Genomic DNA, 19,929 nt, shown 5'->3' on the forward strand with positions numbered 1-19,929 from the left:
TCCTCTTTTGATATATCAAGATTGCTGCTGCCTCTGTTTGAGTAGACACATTCCTTGCCATAAATCAGAAAAGACAATGAAATATTCTTGCAGAAGGTTCATGGCATATCTGGCTCAGCAGGAGCACAGACCGGACACTTAAGCCAAAGGAGCAGAGGGAAGGGGAGTTTGTTCAGTAGCAGATGGGGTTGGGCTGGCAGCGACTGTGGTTGCCACAGACAAGAGAAAAAGATCAAGTGCCCTACCTTTGTTTTGCACTAGTTTCCAAGCTAATAACTCCACTTGTCTCTACCTTTTTTTGCTCACTACTATTTCTTCCATGTGGTACTTCATACCCAGGAGCTCTCTACTGCACTTCTGATCTCAGTCCAGTAAAGGATTTAAGCTCGGGCCTCACTTCCATCAAAATGCAAAGTCCGTGCATCCAAGCAAGAGCTTGCAGGCAAGAGAGACCCCAAGGCAGTATTAGGACTGCAGGGCTAAAGTGGGAGTGAGGAATCAGAAACCTGAACTCCAAGTTGGTAAAGTCCAAGCTCTCATGGCCAGGCTGTCCAGTCCACAGGAACCATTTCACTGCACCCCTGAATGCCTAACAGGCTTGGAGGTGCCAAGGCTAACAGTGAGCTTGAAACTTCAGCATCAGCTCAGTGAGGCAGACTTCTCTTTCTGAAGGACAGGATACAACTGTCCATAGAGACCGATGGGAAATCAGGGCAGAAGCAATAACTTTAGTGCTGCCTAGTCCTGATACAAGAGTCTTCAAGTATGGGTTAAGCTCTAAGTACAGAAGTAATTCTGTTCATTGGGCTGCTCAGCTGCGTAAGAGCCTTGGGAAGGAGTTTGAGAGGGTTTTTTTTGTATTTGGTTTAATTTTAAATAAATACTGCAAGCGGAGTATTTGGATCACAGCTGTCCAGAACTGCAGCCAATATTATTGAACAGAAAATATCATTTTATTAAACATATTTCGGGGGGGAAATTCTTCTGTAAATATTCAAACTAAAGAAAGAAATAGAGGGGAAGGAATTTAATCTGTTTTAAAAACTAGAATCAAATCTTGCATGGGGGATGTTGGGGTTTTTTTCAGTGGTAGGAAAATTCCTGATCAGCAATAAAATCAGTGCTTACAAGCTCTGAGGTGAGCCCATCAAACTTTGATTGACAAATTCAGGCTGGCATTCTGCATGCCAGCTGCGTGCCTTGGGCTGAATTTATTTAAGTTTATGTATCAAAAATAAATCCTCCAATTCCAGAAACACCATGAACAGAGAAACAGGTCAGTCTGTTCACAGTAAGTTTTCAAGCCTCCTCAGGAGTTCACAGAAGAACTCGGCAGTTGGCAGGGATATACTTCTGTGGCCAGTGAAATGCTTTCTGCAGATCTTCAGGCTCAACCAGGGAAGAATGACAAAGTTTAATAGAGAAACCACCTCTTGCACATGCAAACTTTTGATTCTTTTTCCCATTCCAGCCCTCACGATTGCGTACTCACAGCCCCCAGACTCCAGCACGCAGCATACACCTAGGGCATTGCCCACACAACACAAACAACCTACAGCTTCAAATTACGTTGTGATCCTTATTACCCGCCAAACACGTTTTCTTCCAGAAGGCTGTACCCTTGGTTGGGGCCAGTAAGATTTCTGGTTTTGCTTTTTCCACCAACTGAATTTTGTGGTTCCTTGACATGCATTGCTGAACATGACTCCAAATTAGGAGGCAGTAAGCATAGTTCCTCTCATTTTACAATCAAAGGAACAGAGAGTCTTTCTGGCCTAAGCCACACAGGTCCCAGCAGCCCCATGCTGTCCACCCAAACCCCATCTGCTTAACAACACTTACGATGTTAAGTTGCACATTTAGTGAGCATCTGCCCAGAGGAAAAGGACCTGGGGGTACTGGTTGACAGCCGGCTGAACATGAGCCGGCAGTGTGCCCAGGTGGCCAAGAAGGCCAACGGCATCCTGGCCTGTATCAGAAATAGTGTGGCCAGCAGGAGCAGGGAGGTGATCGTGCCCCTGTACTCGGCACTGGTGAGGCCGCACCTCGAATACTGTGTTCAGTTTTGGGCCCCTCACTACAAGAAGGACATGGAGGTGCTGGAGCGTGTCCAGAGGAGGGCAATGAAGCTGGTGAAGGGCCTGGAGCACAAGTCTTATGAGGAGCGGCTGAGGGAACTGGGGTTGTTTAGCCTGGAGAAGAGGAGGCTGAGGGGAGACCTCATCGCGCTCTACAACTACCTGAAAGGAGGTTGTAGTGAGGTGGGTGTTGGTCTCTTCTCCCAAGTAACAAGCGATAGGACGAGAGGAAATGGCCTCAAGTTGCGCCAAGGGAGGTTTAGATTGAACATTAGGAAAAATTTCTTTACTGAAAGAGTGGTCAGGCCTTGGAACAGGCTGCCCAGGGAAGTGGTGGAGTCACCATCCCTGGAGGTATTTAAAAGACGTGTAGATGAGGCCCTTAGGGACATGGTGTAGTGGGCATGGTGTGTTGGGTTGACGGTTGGACACGATGATCTTAGAGGTCTTTTCCAACCTGTATGATTCTATGATCTCTAAGAGCACCGATACTTTGGCTCACAAATTAATAAACACCAAGCAGACATCATCAAACAGAGCAGCTCAGGCACTCTAACATCAGAACTGAGGCACTCTAACATCAGAACATCAGTTCTTGACTGAGATACCGAACCTCTCCTCCCAGAGGTAGGAAAAGAACCCAGGAATCCCATTGGATGCCCCATTCTCCTGCTGTCCAGGCACAGGCAGAGCATGCATTAGCTGCCCAATGCAGTGGTAAGTCAAGCACAACAACTCACCATTGCTACTAGCTAAGAATGACAGAGTTTGATGCTCTCCAGAGTCATTAGCACCTGCACAGTACCCTGAATGTGTAAAGTGTTACATAAACATTATGAAATTATCAACTGATCTTGAGAAATGCTGAATATTCATCATCCCATCTGAAGGCAATAGATTCAGGTGCTTTAAACACCACTCAAGGAAGCAGGTGTTCAGCTGCAGGTAGCTACATTTTGTCCCAACTCTGTATTTATATCCCCATTTGCAGAGGAGAGACAACATAACCCTATTTCACACAGTGAAACCTGTGGAGCATGCAAGTGCCATGTGTATATGTGCAGGATTAGGATGTTGTGTTGCCAATACATCAAGAAGATGCCCCTTGACATGCAGGCAGTGCTACCTGCATCCTGATTCAAACGGGAGCTTTGCAGAGGTCATGTTTTGTAACGCCAGGCTGTGCTGCCATGTCTACTAGCAAGAGGCTTAGTGAATTAAGGTAACCCACTATTTGCTTAGGGCTCCATGGAGGTTTAAACTTTCCTATTGCTAAGCTGCCATTTATGGGTCTTGACAGCAGTAAAAGAAATTGTTTAATGAGACAGCAATATTCAATTTAATTTGCTGCCATGTCTGTAAGGAATGCACCAGGAAATAACAGCCTGCAGCCATACTCTGCAAAACAGGCAACTCTCTGACATAGACAAGAACAGAAGTTCCCATGGCAAAAACTTGTTACTGCTGTCATTAGTCTCTTGTGCCATACGTCTATTCTTATTAGCCACAGATGCAAATGAGAAACATGTTTCGCTGTGAACTGAAAATGAGCAGTGACTCCTGCAGCAATTTTCAAAAGCACCACCGGAAACAATTTCCACTGCTAGGACTCATTGTGTCTCAGAAAAACTGTCCCTTTCTGTTGTAGGTACAAAGTTTAGAATAAAAAGAGCCTAGGACCTGCAGCAGCATTTGACCATGGCAAACACCGTATGATTTGCTATCATCAATATTCACAGGAGTCATAAACAACAAGGTTGTGCTTCAAGAGTTGCTTCAAGACAATGAGTCACAGACACGGCTCTGTGTCCTTCACCTCCTCCTCACTCACAGGCACCATCTCCAGTGGTGGGGTGCTCAGACCATCTTTTCCCTATGTGGAGTTTCTGGTCTATGCTAATGTATTAACACACCCCCTGCAGCTCTTCCCTTAGCAGCGTCATGCAGCGGCTATCTCCCATTCCTAGCCACTGAAACTTGCTGGAATTTAACATCTTCATGGGCTTTATGCTTTTATCAGTTTTGGTTGCAATTGGCCTGCACCTGCAAACCTCAGGAAGGTGGGAAGGAGACATGCATACACTCACAAATCTCTACTGACGGGTCAAAGTAAGCATCGTTCCCTTAGGGCAGCAGATGTCAAGACAGGTCTTGGTAAAGTAAGAGCCTGTTCCCAGCACTGCCTATTTACGGTGAGAGCACAATCAGCCCACAGAGGCACTTACTGCTCAGTTCAATTACTGCACAAAGACTGCTACCGGGGTGAGGGTGGGTCACAGAGACAAAGGGCTTAAAGAAAACAGACTTAAAAATCCTATTAAGCACCAATTTAAATTTAGAAGGACTCTTGCCATTTTTATCCCTTTTTGGCCCAGCAGTGTTCTGAAGGACCCTGGTTTTCAAGAGACACAGACTCAAAGGCATGCACAATATAAGTGGCGGTAATAACTTAATCCTGCTTTTGTGCAAGACAATTCTAACCATTTAGAGTCTAGCAAATGCTGGAAGGGTTCAGCAGATGCCTCAAGGGAAGAAAAATTGTTTGCTTTGGGTATCTGATCCAAAGAAATCTCTGAAGGCTACAAAGCACCCTTGCCCAGCCACCATCTCCCCCTGCCAGAACAAGCAGCATTTCAGCAAGTTTGATAATTTTCCTCTGCTTGATGTGAAGTTTCAGAAACAAAAGCACAAAACAATAGGCTTGGCAATTCCATACAACTGGGGAGTAAGAAAATTTAAAAATCTCCAAAGACACATTTATTTTTTGCAAAAAAAAGTTCTCAAGAGTGTGAATATTTGCACTCTGCCTCCCATCCCCTTTACTCATGGTATGTAGTGAAGGAAAGCTCTTGGGAAGGAGCAGCAGCGGGATTTACGGAAAAAACTTCAAATAATGCAGCGAAATGGAGCTGGTCATCCAGTAGCTCTCATTCCAAATCCAGGACGTAAGTAACTATGCTCATTTCACCTCTCTATCCAGCAGAGCTGTCTGATCACAAAATGGGCTCCAACTGGAGGGATGAGATGGGAGACAAGGGCAAACAGCCTATACAGAAATTGGCCAGTTAGTTGGGACAGGAACAGGACTGAAAAATTCTCCATGAAGAACCCAGTCACATAGAATCACAGAGCTGCAGGGGCCATGATCTAAAGCACATGCATAAATGGTTAAAAAAATAGCCAAGCAATTAAAGATCATAATCTAGAGTTTAAATTCTCCCTTGGCAAAGTTGCTAGGGATTCAGAAGGCAATATTGTGATTCCAAAGCATGAGAGATTCAAAGGTGTTTTTAGCACTGCCCCCTTGAAGGTGGGCAGAGACATATACGCATGCTGTCTGGGAAGGTTGCAAAACATACTAACATGGCTTTGGAAGGTTTCTGGGATTATCAGCATTGGGTGAATATAGTGGGGAGGGGAAAACAGGAGTCCACCATACTTCTCTTCACCCACCTTGCTTTTTCAAATATTTTCCAAGCTTTACAATGCAGCAGAGCTCACTGCAACTGCCACATATCTCTGCAATAGATCACAGGTCTCCTTCTAGGCTCCGTGTATCCCACAGAGCTAATCACAACTACTGAAAATAGTCCTAAGGACATGTAACCTTGGATTATCACCTGGAGAATGTGTTCCTAGCATAGTGCATGATGCTGTCGAAGTCATAGGTCTCTCCCAGAGAGTTCACTTCCCCAGCTTCCATCTTTAAAAAGTTGTACTCCTGACCTGTGATGCCAAACACAAAGGGAAAAAAACAATCACTTAAAAAAAAAAAAAAAAAAGCCTTCCACCTCTGGGCACCTAGAATGAAAGGGATATACTCCTATGTTCCAACAACTCCAGCTAGACATCCAAAATCTCTATTCACCCAACTATTTTGACCCTTATTCTAGGCAAGGACTAGCAATAGTTCTTCTGCATCCCAGCTCACAGACCACTAGGGTTTTCCACAAGTCTAGCAAGAAAGGTTTCCACCCACCCGAAAGCCAGGTGGAATAACCTGAAGCGCTATTTTACCTTGTTGTATGTTTTCTCTGATGATTGTGACATGCTGGTCCCTGTCAGGCCGTGTGTGCTCATGCCAGAAACCCACCACATGACCCAGCTCATGAGCCACAATACCAAACTTGTCACAGTTCTTCCCAATGGATATAGCCTGAGGGCCTCCTCCTCGGCGACCCACATACGAGCAGCATCTGGAAAAGAAAACCCACAAACCCATGCAGCACATCAATGAATTGGGGAAGTCTGAGACACAGCAACAGGAGATGGTATCTGGCAGGGTCCAGGATAAGCCAGCAGCTGCATACGCTATATGTACTTACATGTATGTGTGTGTGTACGTATAAAGAAAACACGTAAGTGCATATCTATAAAAATGCATATATGCACTTAAGTGTTATCCCAGGAAAAAGAATCCAGAAAGGCTTCACACCTTCTTCTGAGCAAATACTAAATTGTCCTGGCAAACCTTACAGGGAGTAAGGATGGATCTCTGTGACAGATTCCCCAATGTAGCCATTGGTTTATTCTGACCAGAGCTAGACTTACAAAGCCATCTATCAATGAAGGGGATGTCTGCAACACAGATAGCTGCAAGGAATGTGTGTATCGCTTACCCGCATGTTCTATACGTGAATACAATGAAACTCTCTTCATCAGTTCTCTCCACAAACGTCACACAAGTGTGCTTCTCCCAGTGCCTCATTGCTTGCTTAAAGATAGCTCTTTGGGTTCCTGAAAAAGAAATCCAAGAAGAGCAAACCGTGAAGGCCTGGCTTTCAGGAAAATCTCTAATGGATCTCATCTGGATAGGGGAAGAGTCAATCTTTCCAACAGTCAACCTTGTACCTGTAGACACCTCTAGGAATCTGGGACCCACTTCCTACTACAGCACTAACTTATTGTATCATACTTTCCTCTCCTTCTGTTTGATGAACTAATTGTTCTAATTAAACAGGTATCAAACTTGGTTAAGCACATCAATACTTCTGCATGAGAGAAATGTCACCTCACTAGGCAGAGGTCATTCCAGCAGAGGTGCTGGGTGTTCTGATCTGTGCACCAGCTGCTCGGTGGTGTGCCAAATTTGCTCTCATGCTGCAACATAACATGACCGCACACAGCTTTCAAGACCCAGTAATCTCATGAGTGCTACAGATGCTCCACAAAACTAAGGCAAAACTGTCACCAGGTATTTAAAATTAGAAGCAAAAACTATACAGGAGCTAGACACAGTCTCAGGGCAGCGTAAGAAGGTACAGAGATACACTGCCGCTCTGCGCTTGAGCTGAGGGAGAGCTCAGGACTTGCACAGAATGACACCTGAGAAGTAGGGTATTACGCCTGTTGCATGCTAGCAAGAAGACAGGCCACAGGACCCTCCCTCCCCCGGGAGCAGGATACCTCCAGTGGTCACTCAGCAGCACCCGGAACGGTCACACAGACAGCTGGGAAGAGGTGCCCCAGAGCAGGACGTGGCCAGGAGGCCTCCCGACACTGCCTTCCCAGCACAGCCTCTGCACACAGAGTGCAGAGCAAGCTGCCGCTCTCGGGAGGGACTAGAGAGGGGGGAAAGGCCAGACGTACATCCTAAAGGCACAAGGAATACAGACAGGAGCTCCAGAGTGGGAAAACACCAAGCTGAACGCAAGAGAGAACTGTGCTGTGGTGAGAGCTGCTTCTTACAGTCACCCAAATGGAAAGATGGCATTACCTACTCTGGACTGGTCCGGGCAGTGGGACACACATAACACAGAGAAGACTTTCTCATCAGACCCTGAGGGATGGGGGGGATGACTGTTCTCTGACAAATGCAGGGGGACAGTTGTGGCTAGCAGGCTACTCAATATCCTGCCAGGTTGGACGAGCCCCTCCTTTTGTAGGAGGTGAACAGACCCTTCCACTGGGGCTTCACGGATTCCTGGCAGCAGTGTGGGTGCCAGTATGAGACAGGGTCTGGGTGAACATGTTAAAGAGGTCTCGAGGATCACCCCAAACTGGCAGGAGGGGCAGGACTGGAGAGGCAAACCCACATGATACAGGAGTGATTCCCAAACTGCCCTTTGCTGCTTCGCATGAGAGACTTGCAAGAGCTCTGCGGCACCCCAAGAGACATCTTAGTTTGGACAGTGCCCCACAGATGCTGTAAAGATCCTAAGAAGGATACTCTGGAGAGCTCCTCATCCACCACAGGATCCAGCTTACTGTTCCTCTCCCTCACACAGCTAGAGGAGACCCTGAAGTTTGGTGCCCAGAAAACAGCAGGCCAGGAAGCAGAGTGCACTGGGAAAGTTCTCTGAGTGAGGATTCAGAAAGCAACCCACTGTACTTCTGCGCCTGCTCTTCCAACAGCAGAGAGGATCCCTTTCTGGAAACACAGGGTATGAGCGCAGCTTACAAGTGCTGGCCCCTGAAGCAATCAAGAAGAGTGACCAAATCACCCAATTATTTCTTGGACTCCAAGAGAAGAACCATCTCACTGCACACTTCAGTCTCAGGCTTCCACAGTGCACAATTCCATGTGCAACCACATGCCCACCCTGCCTCAGGAGAGAGGCTCCCAAGGACCTGAGTCATTTGTAGGAAAACTCTGCTTCCGAGATCTCCCACACATTTTGAGACACTCACCCCTGAGCAAACAGGGAGCAACGTTCTCACTACTGACCAGTGAAATTTCCTCCGATCACATAGGGGATGACCCCCCCTGGCCAGATCCTCTCAGCCCTGGATGTGGTTGCCCTGCGCACTCTGGGAGAGGAGTGCGTATCCATCCCAGACTCATCTTTATATTCCTTCCTCTTCGGTCTCCTCGCAAGCGTTGTGTTCTGCCTGCCGTCTGCAAGACAGAGTGGCAACACTGTTTAAATCCTCTTTAGTTCCATGTGCAGCCCTCAGGTAATACCCTAGAGCTTCAGAAAAAGAAAAACAGAAAAAGCAAAATGTTAATCCAAACCAGAAGCCATAGCCAGCTTTGCCAGTGATTTGTTTGGGACTTAGAGACAGTTAATCTGTAGCAACCTGGCCCTTCTTGCCTTGGAGCCTCCCTATGCACTATGCCAAACCTATTCTCCCAGAAATCTGCCCCATCTCTAGCTACCCACTCTCTCCAACAGCAACCTCATGGATGGGGACGCAGTACTTAAAAAAAGGGAATGGGAGGAGGGAGGCCAAACAAGCCCAGATGTCACTGTATATTCTCAACCTGCCCTACTCATCCAGATCTGTAGAGAAAGGTTTGTTCTGGCAGGGCTAGCTTCACAACAGTGACAACTACTCATTCGAGTTGGCCTTGGAAGAAAAGGACAGGCCCCTTAGACTGAAACCTATACTCGAGGCTGAAAAGTCTTACATACAAGTGTTTGTTCTCACGTGCTAGATCTTGGGTGGTTCGGAAACATACACAGATCGGACAGTCTCTGCTGGAGGAGGGACGCTCAGGGTGGAAAAGCTGAGGCATTCTATACTTAGCACAAATCTCCATCCATGTTGAATCTCTTCATTTTAATGAAAAGGAGCAAAAATTGTGTGAGCAACGTGTCTCATTTCTTGCTAAAAAGGCAGAGGAGCCCTGGCTGTGTGGTGGTCGGTGCTGGCCATAAAACCTGCCTGAGGATTCACGCAGGCTTCTAGGCAGGACCTGTACCTTGCCCTGTATCTGTGCTGCTGCACCTCTGCTCAGATACTGGTTACACCTACACGAGTTGCACTTTTAATGTGGTGTGGGTCTGATCCAGCAGAAAATATCCTCCATTCAGAGCTTCCTGGCTGTTCACCCCCTATTTGCTGTGCCATGGGTGACCCCCAACCTCAAAGCAGCCTTAGTCCAGCTGGGCTTTACTAGCACGTGTAAGGACTGTGTAGACACCATTTCTTAGATAAGCTGCCTGTATTGCACAGCCAACCCATCAGCTGGACTTGGGCAAAGGAATAATGCTGGCCTAAAGGGAACTCTCTCCTCACCTCGAGAGGCAGCACTGTTGGCGGCGGCTCCTCAGTGCTGGTGGGCCTCTCTGAAGCTCCAAGAGGAGGGATCTAAGCTCCCGTTGCGGTCTTGTGATTCGTATGGAAATCAGCAAGACCAAATTTGCTTCCCAAGTCAGGGACATGGGCTGCTGGGATATGAAAAAGCACAAGCCCCACGGAGACCTTCCTCCAGTGATAGAGGCTGCTGAGAGCCTCTTCTCCCGTTCATCCCTCCAGCGGCAGCACGGGTAAGCAAACCACTGCTGTCAAGGCTGAGGGGATCAAAACAGTGGGAAGGAAATTAAGGCAGCACAGGGGGATGGAAGGAATGAACTTCACACCCTCCCTCCTGCTTCACCAGGTCCAGCCCTTCCCACTGGAGGCCTTGCACTGAGCTGCAGGACAAAGATGGGAATTTGCCTTTTGTTCCTCTTCCTCCTGAGCACCTTCCCCAGCATGCCAGCTGCACCAGGCATTTCACAAGCTGCCCCATCCCCAAACCAGCTGCTGGACCCTGGAAGGCAGATGCTCTGAGGTTGGGGATTCCCACATGAAATAAGAGCACTCTCCCCTTCTTTGCATACACCTATTCCACAGAGGTACTGCTGGGGCATTACAAGGGCCACAGCTGGAAGAAGGGAGAGGGTCTCGAGACCCAAGTAATCTTCTGGATACCTGTCTTCCAGTCACAAACTGCTCCTGGGGCTGCCCAAAATCTCTGTGAATTTGCACACAGACAGTTCCTGCCAGCAAAGCCACGTGAGGAGTCACCTGCCCCACGTTCTCCTGCGCCCGGCGCAGTAGGAGCTCTGCACAGAGGACCCTGGGTCCACACTTTTGTGCCACCAACGCTTCCATTCCTCACCAGCAACACACCTTCTTGGGCAAATTCTCCGCACCAGTCCTGCAACAGCTCTTGACCACTCCTAATTCTTGCTAAAATTTTCTGCCTTTAACAAGTTAAATTTGCAGTGGGTCCTTGGAGAGGCCTGACACACCCTCCTAGCAGGGACTTGGGGAAAGCAGGCAGCAGATGCTGTATCACCAGGGGATAGAAGAAATCTGGACAGCAAGCTCGAAGAAGCACTGCTTACAGCCACTGCCAATTTGCATGTATGGAGAGGGTTTCTTCAGTGAAGGATAAAGCCGTGCAGCCTTTCTAATGCTTAGTCTACCCGGACATAACCTCTCTTACTGACCAGTACTATTGCTAAGACTGGGACAACCGAGATCCTTTCTAAAATCCCCCGCTCCCTCCATGATGAACAACACTCAGAGGTTTCTGTATGCCAGCCGTGGGTAGGAGACTCCTTACACTGCCCACAGCCCAGGCAGCACTCTGCATCTGCAACATGCCATGAAACAGCCCCTGCTGCTCTCTGAAACTCACTCAGGGGTCTCCCAGCCTCATCTGGACAGCAGAGACAGCCCAGCTTTATGCCAACAGCAGTACTAGCCCATCTCTAAGTGGAAACAGGCAGACAGAAGCACCAATATAGCTTTGTAACCTGAAGCACCTTCCTCAAGTGCTCTTGCCCACTGCTCCACTGCCTCAGGCCTGCCAGCAGCTCAGGAGACATGAGCATCTCCAACGAGGGAATACAGCACTAGGCTGTGAACACAGCAGCCACGAGTGTGAACATCCCCCCATGGACTGACCTGCTGCGTGGTCTTTCTGCCTCAGTGTCTCTATTTATAAGGGGCAAACAGCAGTCCCTCCTGCACACAGTGGGTTGCAATCATCTTGTATAGAGCAGGGCAACCCTGTGGAAATGCCTGAAGATCAGACTGATCCTGTAAGCAACACCTTACCTACATGAGTGGAAGAAGCCAACTGCAAAACTTGGCCTGGATGATAGCCCTGCTTCAGGAAACAGAAGCTTAAACTGGTTTAGCTGAAACATCCCTACAGCAAGGAGCAGCCAGCTAGCATTACACTCTCTGCGTTGGAGTAAAATGGTTTTGCTGTCCCGGTGACAATCACGGCTACCTGTATGTACTGGGTCTGGCTGGGATGGAGTTAACTTTCCTCATAGCAGCCCATAAGGTATGACGTTTTGGATTTGTGGCTAAAACAGTGTTGATAACACACCAATGTTCAGGCTATTGCTGAACAGTGCTCGCACAGTGTCAAGGCTTTCTTTTTCTCACTCCGCTGAGCCCTCTCCACTCCCCAGGTGATTAGACACGGGGTAGGCAAGAAGCTGGGAGAAGATGCAGCTGGGACAGCTGATCCAAATTGGCCCATGGATATCCCATACCATACGTCATCATGCTCAGCAATTAAAAACTGCGGGGTTTTGTCTTCCAAGGAAGGCATTGCTCAGCCTGCTTGCAGATGGGGGTGAGCAATTGCCTTTATATCACTTGGTTTTGGTTTTTTTTCATTCTTTCCTTCACTTTTTAAACTGTCTTTATCTCAACCAATGAGTTTTCTCACTTTTGCTCTTCCTGCTCTCTCACCTATCCTGCTGGAGGAGGGGGACAGTGATCGAGCAGCCATGTGGTGCTTGGCTGCTGGCCGTGGTCAATCCACCACACTATACCAGGCAAACCCGCCCTTGCAGAGAGTCCACCAACAGCAACAAATGCAGATGCCTGGGCAAGGCTGGTCTCCTAGGCACGGAGGCACACACATGTAACACAGGACAAAACGTGGTTTTACAGAGGATAAAAAAGTAAATAAAAGATACCCAAAGGTCTGGGTGGGGTACCACATTACCCTTTTTAACTGCTTTGTTACTACGATCGGTTGAAGTGGCGTTCTCACTTGACACAAGAGACTGTTCTCCCAGGCCTCCTGCAAAGGAAAAAGAGCAGAGACACATCTCCTGGTGAGTAGGCTGGCAGAGTTCTGACATGGGAAGGACAGCAGCTGTCAGTGATGCCATTTGTGAGTCTGTAGCCACAGAAACTGGCTGCTTTCCCTGTACAAGGAACAAGGACTAAGAGCCTGATAAAGCCAGGCTCTTTTCCTGGATTTATTCCTAGTTTACAGTGACACCTTGCAACTCATCATCATCCTGTGCCTTAGCTTCTCCATATACTGAATAGGCAGAAAGTCTCTTCTAGGGAAGGCTAGTTCCACAAAGATTTACTGAGAATAGGAGCTATACTATTGCTACCATCCTCCTCGTAAGTACCACTATTAAATCTCAAATTAAAAAAAGTACACTGTCAAGGCAAAGAATGATCTACATTCAGACCAATAAGCTCTATCAACTCTTACACATCTGGCTGAATTCAGCTTCACCTGAAAATAGAAGTCCTTCTCTGTGATGCTAATACCCATTGGCTACCAAAGCAGGAGGGACTGTGTGATGTTAGCTCCTGGGTACTTCTTGTACCTCATCCAGCACCAGCTAGCCCTCCCTTTTGGAACAGCACTGCCAGGCACACGGAGATCCCCAGCTCGGCCACAGAGGTGGTTCTGTCCAGCTCAGGCACCAAAACAAAACTGGCTGGTCCCACTCTGAGGCCTCCCTGCCTGGCTTTCCTATTCCCTCCATGGAAAACTGACTCATGATTTTCCCGTGATGTGCAAGACACCAACATGTTGGGGGAAGGATTTGACTGCTCGATGTCACAGCTATTGGGCACAGAAACCACAGCAGTTCCATGGCATCTTCGTACCAGCGCTGTGCCTAACCCTCTCCTTTCCTCCAGCCAGTCCTGCTGCTTCCTCTCCCCACCAGCCTGCTACAGCAGAGCACTTCTGGCAGCAGGGTGCAGGGGCTGCAGAAGCGGCTCCACCGGGTGAGGCTGTCTGGTGCTTCAAGAGGGCTGAGGGGGCTCAGGGCATCCAGAATCCTCTACCGTAAGATGAAGACTCAGGGAGAGATCCTAGCTCCCCACAAAAGTCACATTGCTAGGGAATGGAGGTATAGCCTGTCTACAGCCCCTACTGGTCTTTTGACCATTAAGGTACCATGATATTTAGCAATAGCCTAGTACTTGATTCTAATTTTTCTGATGTATGACATAGAAATAGGATCTTCCCTCAATACTGGATCCAGTCTGCCACAGAAAAAGATTTAAAACATCACTCAGTGCCAGAAACTGATTTAAAATGAACAGTAGCTTGTTCACACTTCTGTTTCAGAGCACTTCAGAATAGTTCTGCTCACTGTAAAGGAAAATACCAACCATGCAAACTCACCTGTGCTGCGGGAAGCAAATAGAGATCTCCCTCACACAATGTCACCACTAAAGTCTGATTTCTATAAGCACCGTTATGTCCACCCTGGTACTTACAATCCTAAGGTCTACAGACAACCCTCCCATGAGCAGCACATAAGAGAGAATCACAACCAGGTAACGCAAGAGAAGGACTGAGTTCCACTTCATATTCACTTGGCTACTGGGCTAGCAAGGTGCCAGACACAGTGAAGTTCTCAATGCTCACAGGCAGCTAACAGATAACTGCTTTAATCAAAGCAGTTTTTAGAGCACTGGAAAGGCCCTGAATTACATATCTTCTGTCTCGATTTTGTAACTATATTTTTCTGTTCACAAAATATTTTCTAATCTTTCTTCCTACCACCATCATCTTCAACTTCCCCTAAAAAGCCTGTTTCTAAACTAACTCCCCCATACTAGCCAGCAAAGGGGAAAAAAACAAAACCAAAACAACCAAAACTTAAAAAGGCTAAATATTTCAAAATAGGTAAAGAAGCAGAGGTATTTTCATAATATTGGGTTTCTGTGGTATTTTTCAATTTCTTAAAAATGTCTAAATAAATAAGAAGTTCAGAGTGCTTAATGATTTTGCACCCTACCATAAAATCTACCCAGGGATCTGCTGATTGTCCCACCAAGGGGGGTGGGGGGAAAGGATGGAATCTCCAACATGAGGTGCACCAAACTGTGTACCCCAAAGCCTCCCAAGGCTTGTTTAGATGTCTTTTGCCTGTGTGCAAATAAATACATATGAATTTCTAAAAAATCAGCATCTGGACATTTCAATAGGTGCAAATCTTCACAGTTTAAACCAGAATTCTACAAGGAAGGGGTTTGGGACATTTCACACTGTTTCAGCGTACCTGCTCCAGCCTCTTGCTACGTTGGTAACCTGAACTATGCCAAATGCAATCTTCCAGGAAGCATTTAAAGTTCCTGGGATAGCTTTCAAATTTTGGCCATCTCTTAAATGCAGGTTGACCAACAATCATACAGTCTTGAGATTTGAATTCTATGTAGTACCAGCAGCTGCTGAGTGTGGGGAGGGAGGGAGCAGGAGGAGATCATCTAGCAGCAAGATGACCTTCAGGACAGGGAGAGTAGAAGAAAAATGCAGTGAAAGAGACAGAAAAATGGTTGGAAAATGGGGGAGGGGGAAGAGGGAAGAACAAGGGTCTTCTTTCTACAGCTGTCTGTCTTCCAGGTTTCCTGGGCTTTCCATTTTGCAAGGTCCAGCTTGGGAACACCACAGAAGCCAGAGAGCAACTATACAGAGTATAGAAACCTGGGCAGCAAGCCACTGAACAGTCACAGACCCAACATGGAAAACCAGCCCAGCATCTCTTTGGCAGGAAAGCTCTCCATGGTGACTGTAGTAGGAGGGAGACCTCAAAACCAGTGCCTAGGGTGAGAAAGCACAACACGTGAGGCAGCAAGATGTATAACAGATAAATAAAACGTGCTTTGGGACTACATTCACAGCCTTAAGAAGGTGGTGCTGATACCACCACTGTTGTTCCCCTCCCTCCTTCCCCATCTTGTTATCGTGGTTCCCCTGTGAGCAGAAGCGAGGCTGAACGAGCTGATCTCTGCAGAGGTATTAGCAAGAGCAAGTTTCTACAGTCTTGGTGGCAAGGTAAAGCAGGAATAGCATGATCAACCACCATATGCAGAAAGGGAGATACTGTTAGTCATACAGCACTGCTGGATGCCGTGTGGACACTTCAAGTCAGATGTCCCACTTTCAAGAGAGCTGGATATCTTCCAGCCCCTGAACCAGTCATGCTTTGCCAGCTGGAAGACTCTTCTTTTCGCTCTGGAGCTGGCTTCTTGCAAACCCTTCTCCAGCCCCTCCAAGGGGGCAAGGAGAGGGGAAAAGGTGCATCTCTGACACCTTGGAGGAGGGCTGAGAGGATGGTATCAAATTCTACCTCTCCAACCTTATACTACTATAACTAATTAGAATATCAGGAAAGGGATGATGAAAGACAGCAATAAAATGAACCAGAGGAAAGTAAAATACTCAGACTCTCAGCTGACTGTAGGTTAAAGCTTCCTGGTCCAAGAGACACACTAAATCAGGGGATTGTCTCCCAAAGGAAGTGCCGTAATTTAACAGAGCTTGACTGGACAAAAGCCACTAGATGTGTGAACAGGAACAAGCCTGATTCAACAAGATGGATTGCTCTGAACTCTATCACTCTTTTCCACCCTCAATGTCCCATCCTAAGATTTCCCTTTGTTTTCTTTCATGCCCAGTCCTCGTCACTTCCTTAAGCCCAAGCTCAACAAAAGTTCCTCTTCTCAGATAAATTTTACATCCCCAGGACTTCTCACCCCCCCAAAGTATGCTATTCTTCACACAATATCCCATTCTATTTAAAGGAAACCCCAACCAGCCATTCACCACCAGAATTATTAAGGCATGTGGTCTTTGCTGAGGCAAAGGATAATTTTGTATTTCTAAATAAATGCAGCTTGCTTCCAGTCACAAACAGATTGCTTCTTAATTGAACTTGGGAGGTGAATTATATGGTGAATTAGGAAAAAAGAACAACTCTGCATTTAGTGAATTGTTCCCTTAAGAGGGAACTGTATGGGATTGAATTGCAAATGATGGCACCAAACCCTACAGCCGGGCCCCCTCTCCTGCACCCGAGCTGCTGACCTCTGCCGTGCTGCGGTGCCATTTGCGCAGACTGCTTTTCCAAGCTGTGAGCACATTCTTTCCCAGAGATCAGTGCAAGCCTTGGTTTCTTATGCAAAGGAGATGTTTGAATAAACTAGTGTGACTAATGAAATCTACAACATCTTTGCATATTTTGTCTCGTTGCAGCCGATGAAAAGGGAGAGCATTACAAAAAGGCCAGATATGGGTGTGCAGATAGACCGGATATTTTCAAACACTACTGATCTCACTAGTACGACAGGGAGCACCCATACTCTTCTCTCCCACAAGGGTGTTTTTGAGTCATACATGAGAATTTTGGAAGATCCTGTTCCGATTCACTTGAGCTTTCAGGCATTTCCTATCCTTATGATACATAAACATATCCCAAAGATTAAAGCGACTTGACATTTAGTCCTCTCTTCTGATTCTTCCCAAGAGACACCTAATGGCTGATCCTCGCAAAACAAAGGTAAGTAACTGACGTGCCATAATAAATAAATAAGGAAGCCAAGAAATGCACCTTGCATCTGGAAGCAGCTGCACATAGGTTGCAGGCAACATGCAGGTCCTGTTGCCCCCTCAACATGTTCCTGAAGTTGTACCTCCCTGTTGGACTATTCTGTCACCTCCAAGAGCAGAGCAGATTCCAGTGTTACTGCTCCAGAGCACGAAATGCCTGCCTATGTATTGAAGCCTATTATCATCAGAAACACTGAGAGGAGAATGCAGATTTTCAGTTTGACACAATGCTCCGTGGAAAGCCAATACAGTCATAAAAAGGCAGGCTTGGTCTACCGCTTACGGTAATCCATAGTGAGATGAGCAAAACAGGATTTTTAATGTATATCCAGCAGTTAACAAGCCATCCAAGATCACTTTCATCCTCAGTACTTCCCACCTGCTGCTGTGCCAGACCAGCCATCACCTTTCTCCACCCTGACTGTTTAAGCTTTGCCTGCTTCTCCCACAACCAGGGATGATACAGAATTTGTTAGATCACGCCTTCGTGCATGGAGCTGTACTAGATGTCCTAAGCTCTTTTAACTCTCAATTTTTGTGATTCAATCCTTCCTAAAATTTGTCCTGCTTAACACCTATAACCCCAGCAGGACACTGCTCGACTCCCTAACTAGGTAACCTAGTTTCTGTGCATGACCTGGCAGAGAACATACAAGAGATTCTCCACCCAGCCTGGGAATATTTCATCTTCTACCTACAGCGCACTTGTACAACAACTCATTTTTCTGTTTCCCACAGACCAGCGCTGCCAAGGGAGCTTGGCTGACTGAAAGAAATGTCCAGTAGCTTAAATGCACCATAAATCTGAGAAAAATCCATCACGCTTGCAACCCTAGCTGAAGAACAGGTGCCTAAATTGTTTGCAGGAACTAGAGAGGCACCCTGAGGTGGTAGGTAAGGGTCCAGCAAAGCATAAAGCAGCAGGCTGTGGCATCGTTAGGGAGAAAGCAGTTTCTCTCACTTTTCCAGAAGCGGAAAATGAAAATCCAGTTTTGTTAAAAGAAGTCCAAGTTGTTCAGCTGGAACCAAAATACAAACCAACATATTAAGAGAGAGCGCGCACAAAGCATGCCATCAAAACTACACTGCTTGCCGTTCCCTTGTACCGCTAGCACGGGATAAAAGATGTGTCACCTGAGGAAAGAGCAGGAACCAGACTCCATTCAGTACCCATACTTCCCACAAGAGAGAGTGGGACTAGGAGTAGCAGTAATATATTTGTCTTCTACAAGATATAACTTAGGGTTGAAGGTATTTATTGTTCTGCATATTCTACCTTTTTTTTTTTTTAAAAAAAAAAAAAAAAAGCCCAGGTAGTCTGAACCACCAACCAAAGAGGGGGCAATCAGATCCCTTACTAAACACAGCTTCTGTGCTTGCTTCCACTTGATTACAAACCACGAGGGGCTTCTTATCTAAAAAAAGGAGAGGAAAGCTAGGCGGCTAAGCAGCTCGCTGGTGAATCGGGACACACGTAGTGGGCTTAGAAATACCCGCCACCCTCCTATTGAGTCCCTCTAAGACCTCAAAGCTGCTTGAGAGGCAGCTGATTTCTAAAACATTTTAATGCCACCTGCCTTCTAGCTTTTATCTGAAAATACTACTCTGGGGCCAGACGAGTTACGCACATGAAAGCAAAGGAGAAACATCAGTCTACCCCAAAATACGTCAAGCTTCATTTTCAGACTACGCCTATCTAGAATTTTAGTCTAAAACGCAACTACTGCCAATAGGAATTGTAGGTGTCTGAAAAATTGCAGTTTGAGAACACAGAATGTTCCTACATGGGAAGTCGGGTGGGATGAAGCTTGCAACATCTCCATTTTTTCCAAAGGGTAAAAGTTCCCATTAAAATCAAAACCTCCCACTTTCAGAGCAGTTCCAGGCCAGGATAATTTTTCCTCCGCAGACCAATGAACACCCTCTCCATGTTCACTGGATCTTCCTCTTCCTTCCCTGGTTGCTGTCCACACAGGGGAAGGGCTCCATAGCTGAACTTGGAAGGTAGCTACCACCACTACATTCATCACCTTCATCGAGGACAAAGGAGTCCCCAGTGAGCGCTGAGGACTTTGCCAGGTTCTCCTATTTTTCTGATTTAGCAGAGAATAACTTGATTGTACACATAATTATCTGGTCTCAGGTGGATCAAACCGCAGCAAAACTTTTTCTAATATGTCTTATTGTGGAGGAAAGGCCATTTCAAAGCTGGGACAAAACCAAGGGAAAAAAGTGTCATAAAACACATTTAAAAAATGATTAACAATTTCACCTCCCCTGCATATGCCTTAAAACACCTCACTTTCATCGTCTCATTCAATATATATATGCTAGTCACATTCCAGTCACAGCTTAGACTGGATTTCAAACAGAGGCTACAATGAAGCTTCAACAAAACGAAGAAGTGCAGGTAACATTAAACACTCGTCACTGTTCAGAGCATCAGTTCTGGTGAACTCTGTCATATTATGACCATCAGAGAAGCTTCTGGAAGAACAGGATAAGTCAAACTTGGTG

General features: G+C 46.7%; 1 protein-coding gene across 2 annotated transcripts in view; it reads right to left on the reverse strand.

Moving 5' to 3' along the window:
* The window catches only part of TLL2 (tolloid like 2), a 97,002-nt gene that overhangs the window by 30,452 nt on the left and 46,621 nt on the right, over nucleotides 1–19,929 (reverse strand). Inside the window, exons 3-7 of one of the 2 annotated variants that reach the window (XM_075154493.1) lie at nucleotides 12,766–12,843; nucleotides 8,746–8,916; nucleotides 6,698–6,815; nucleotides 6,096–6,274; nucleotides 5,699–5,804 (exon numbers count right to left, since the gene is read on the reverse strand). In XM_075154493.1, the coding sequence (XP_075010594.1) occupies nucleotides 5,699–5,804; nucleotides 6,096–6,274; nucleotides 6,698–6,815; nucleotides 8,746–8,916; nucleotides 12,766–12,843 (652 nt within the window). Of the gene's footprint in view, nucleotides 1–5,685; nucleotides 6,073–6,095; nucleotides 6,275–6,697; nucleotides 6,816–8,745; nucleotides 8,917–12,765; nucleotides 12,844–19,929 lie in introns of those variants that run through there. The other variant, XM_075154494.1, reaches the window with a different exon arrangement.

This window comes from Calonectris borealis, chromosome 7 (genome assembly GCF_964195595.1).
Source record: "Calonectris borealis chromosome 7, bCalBor7.hap1.2, whole genome shotgun sequence".
In the NCBI taxonomy this organism is placed as follows: Eukaryota; Metazoa; Chordata; class Aves; order Procellariiformes; family Procellariidae; genus Calonectris; species Calonectris borealis.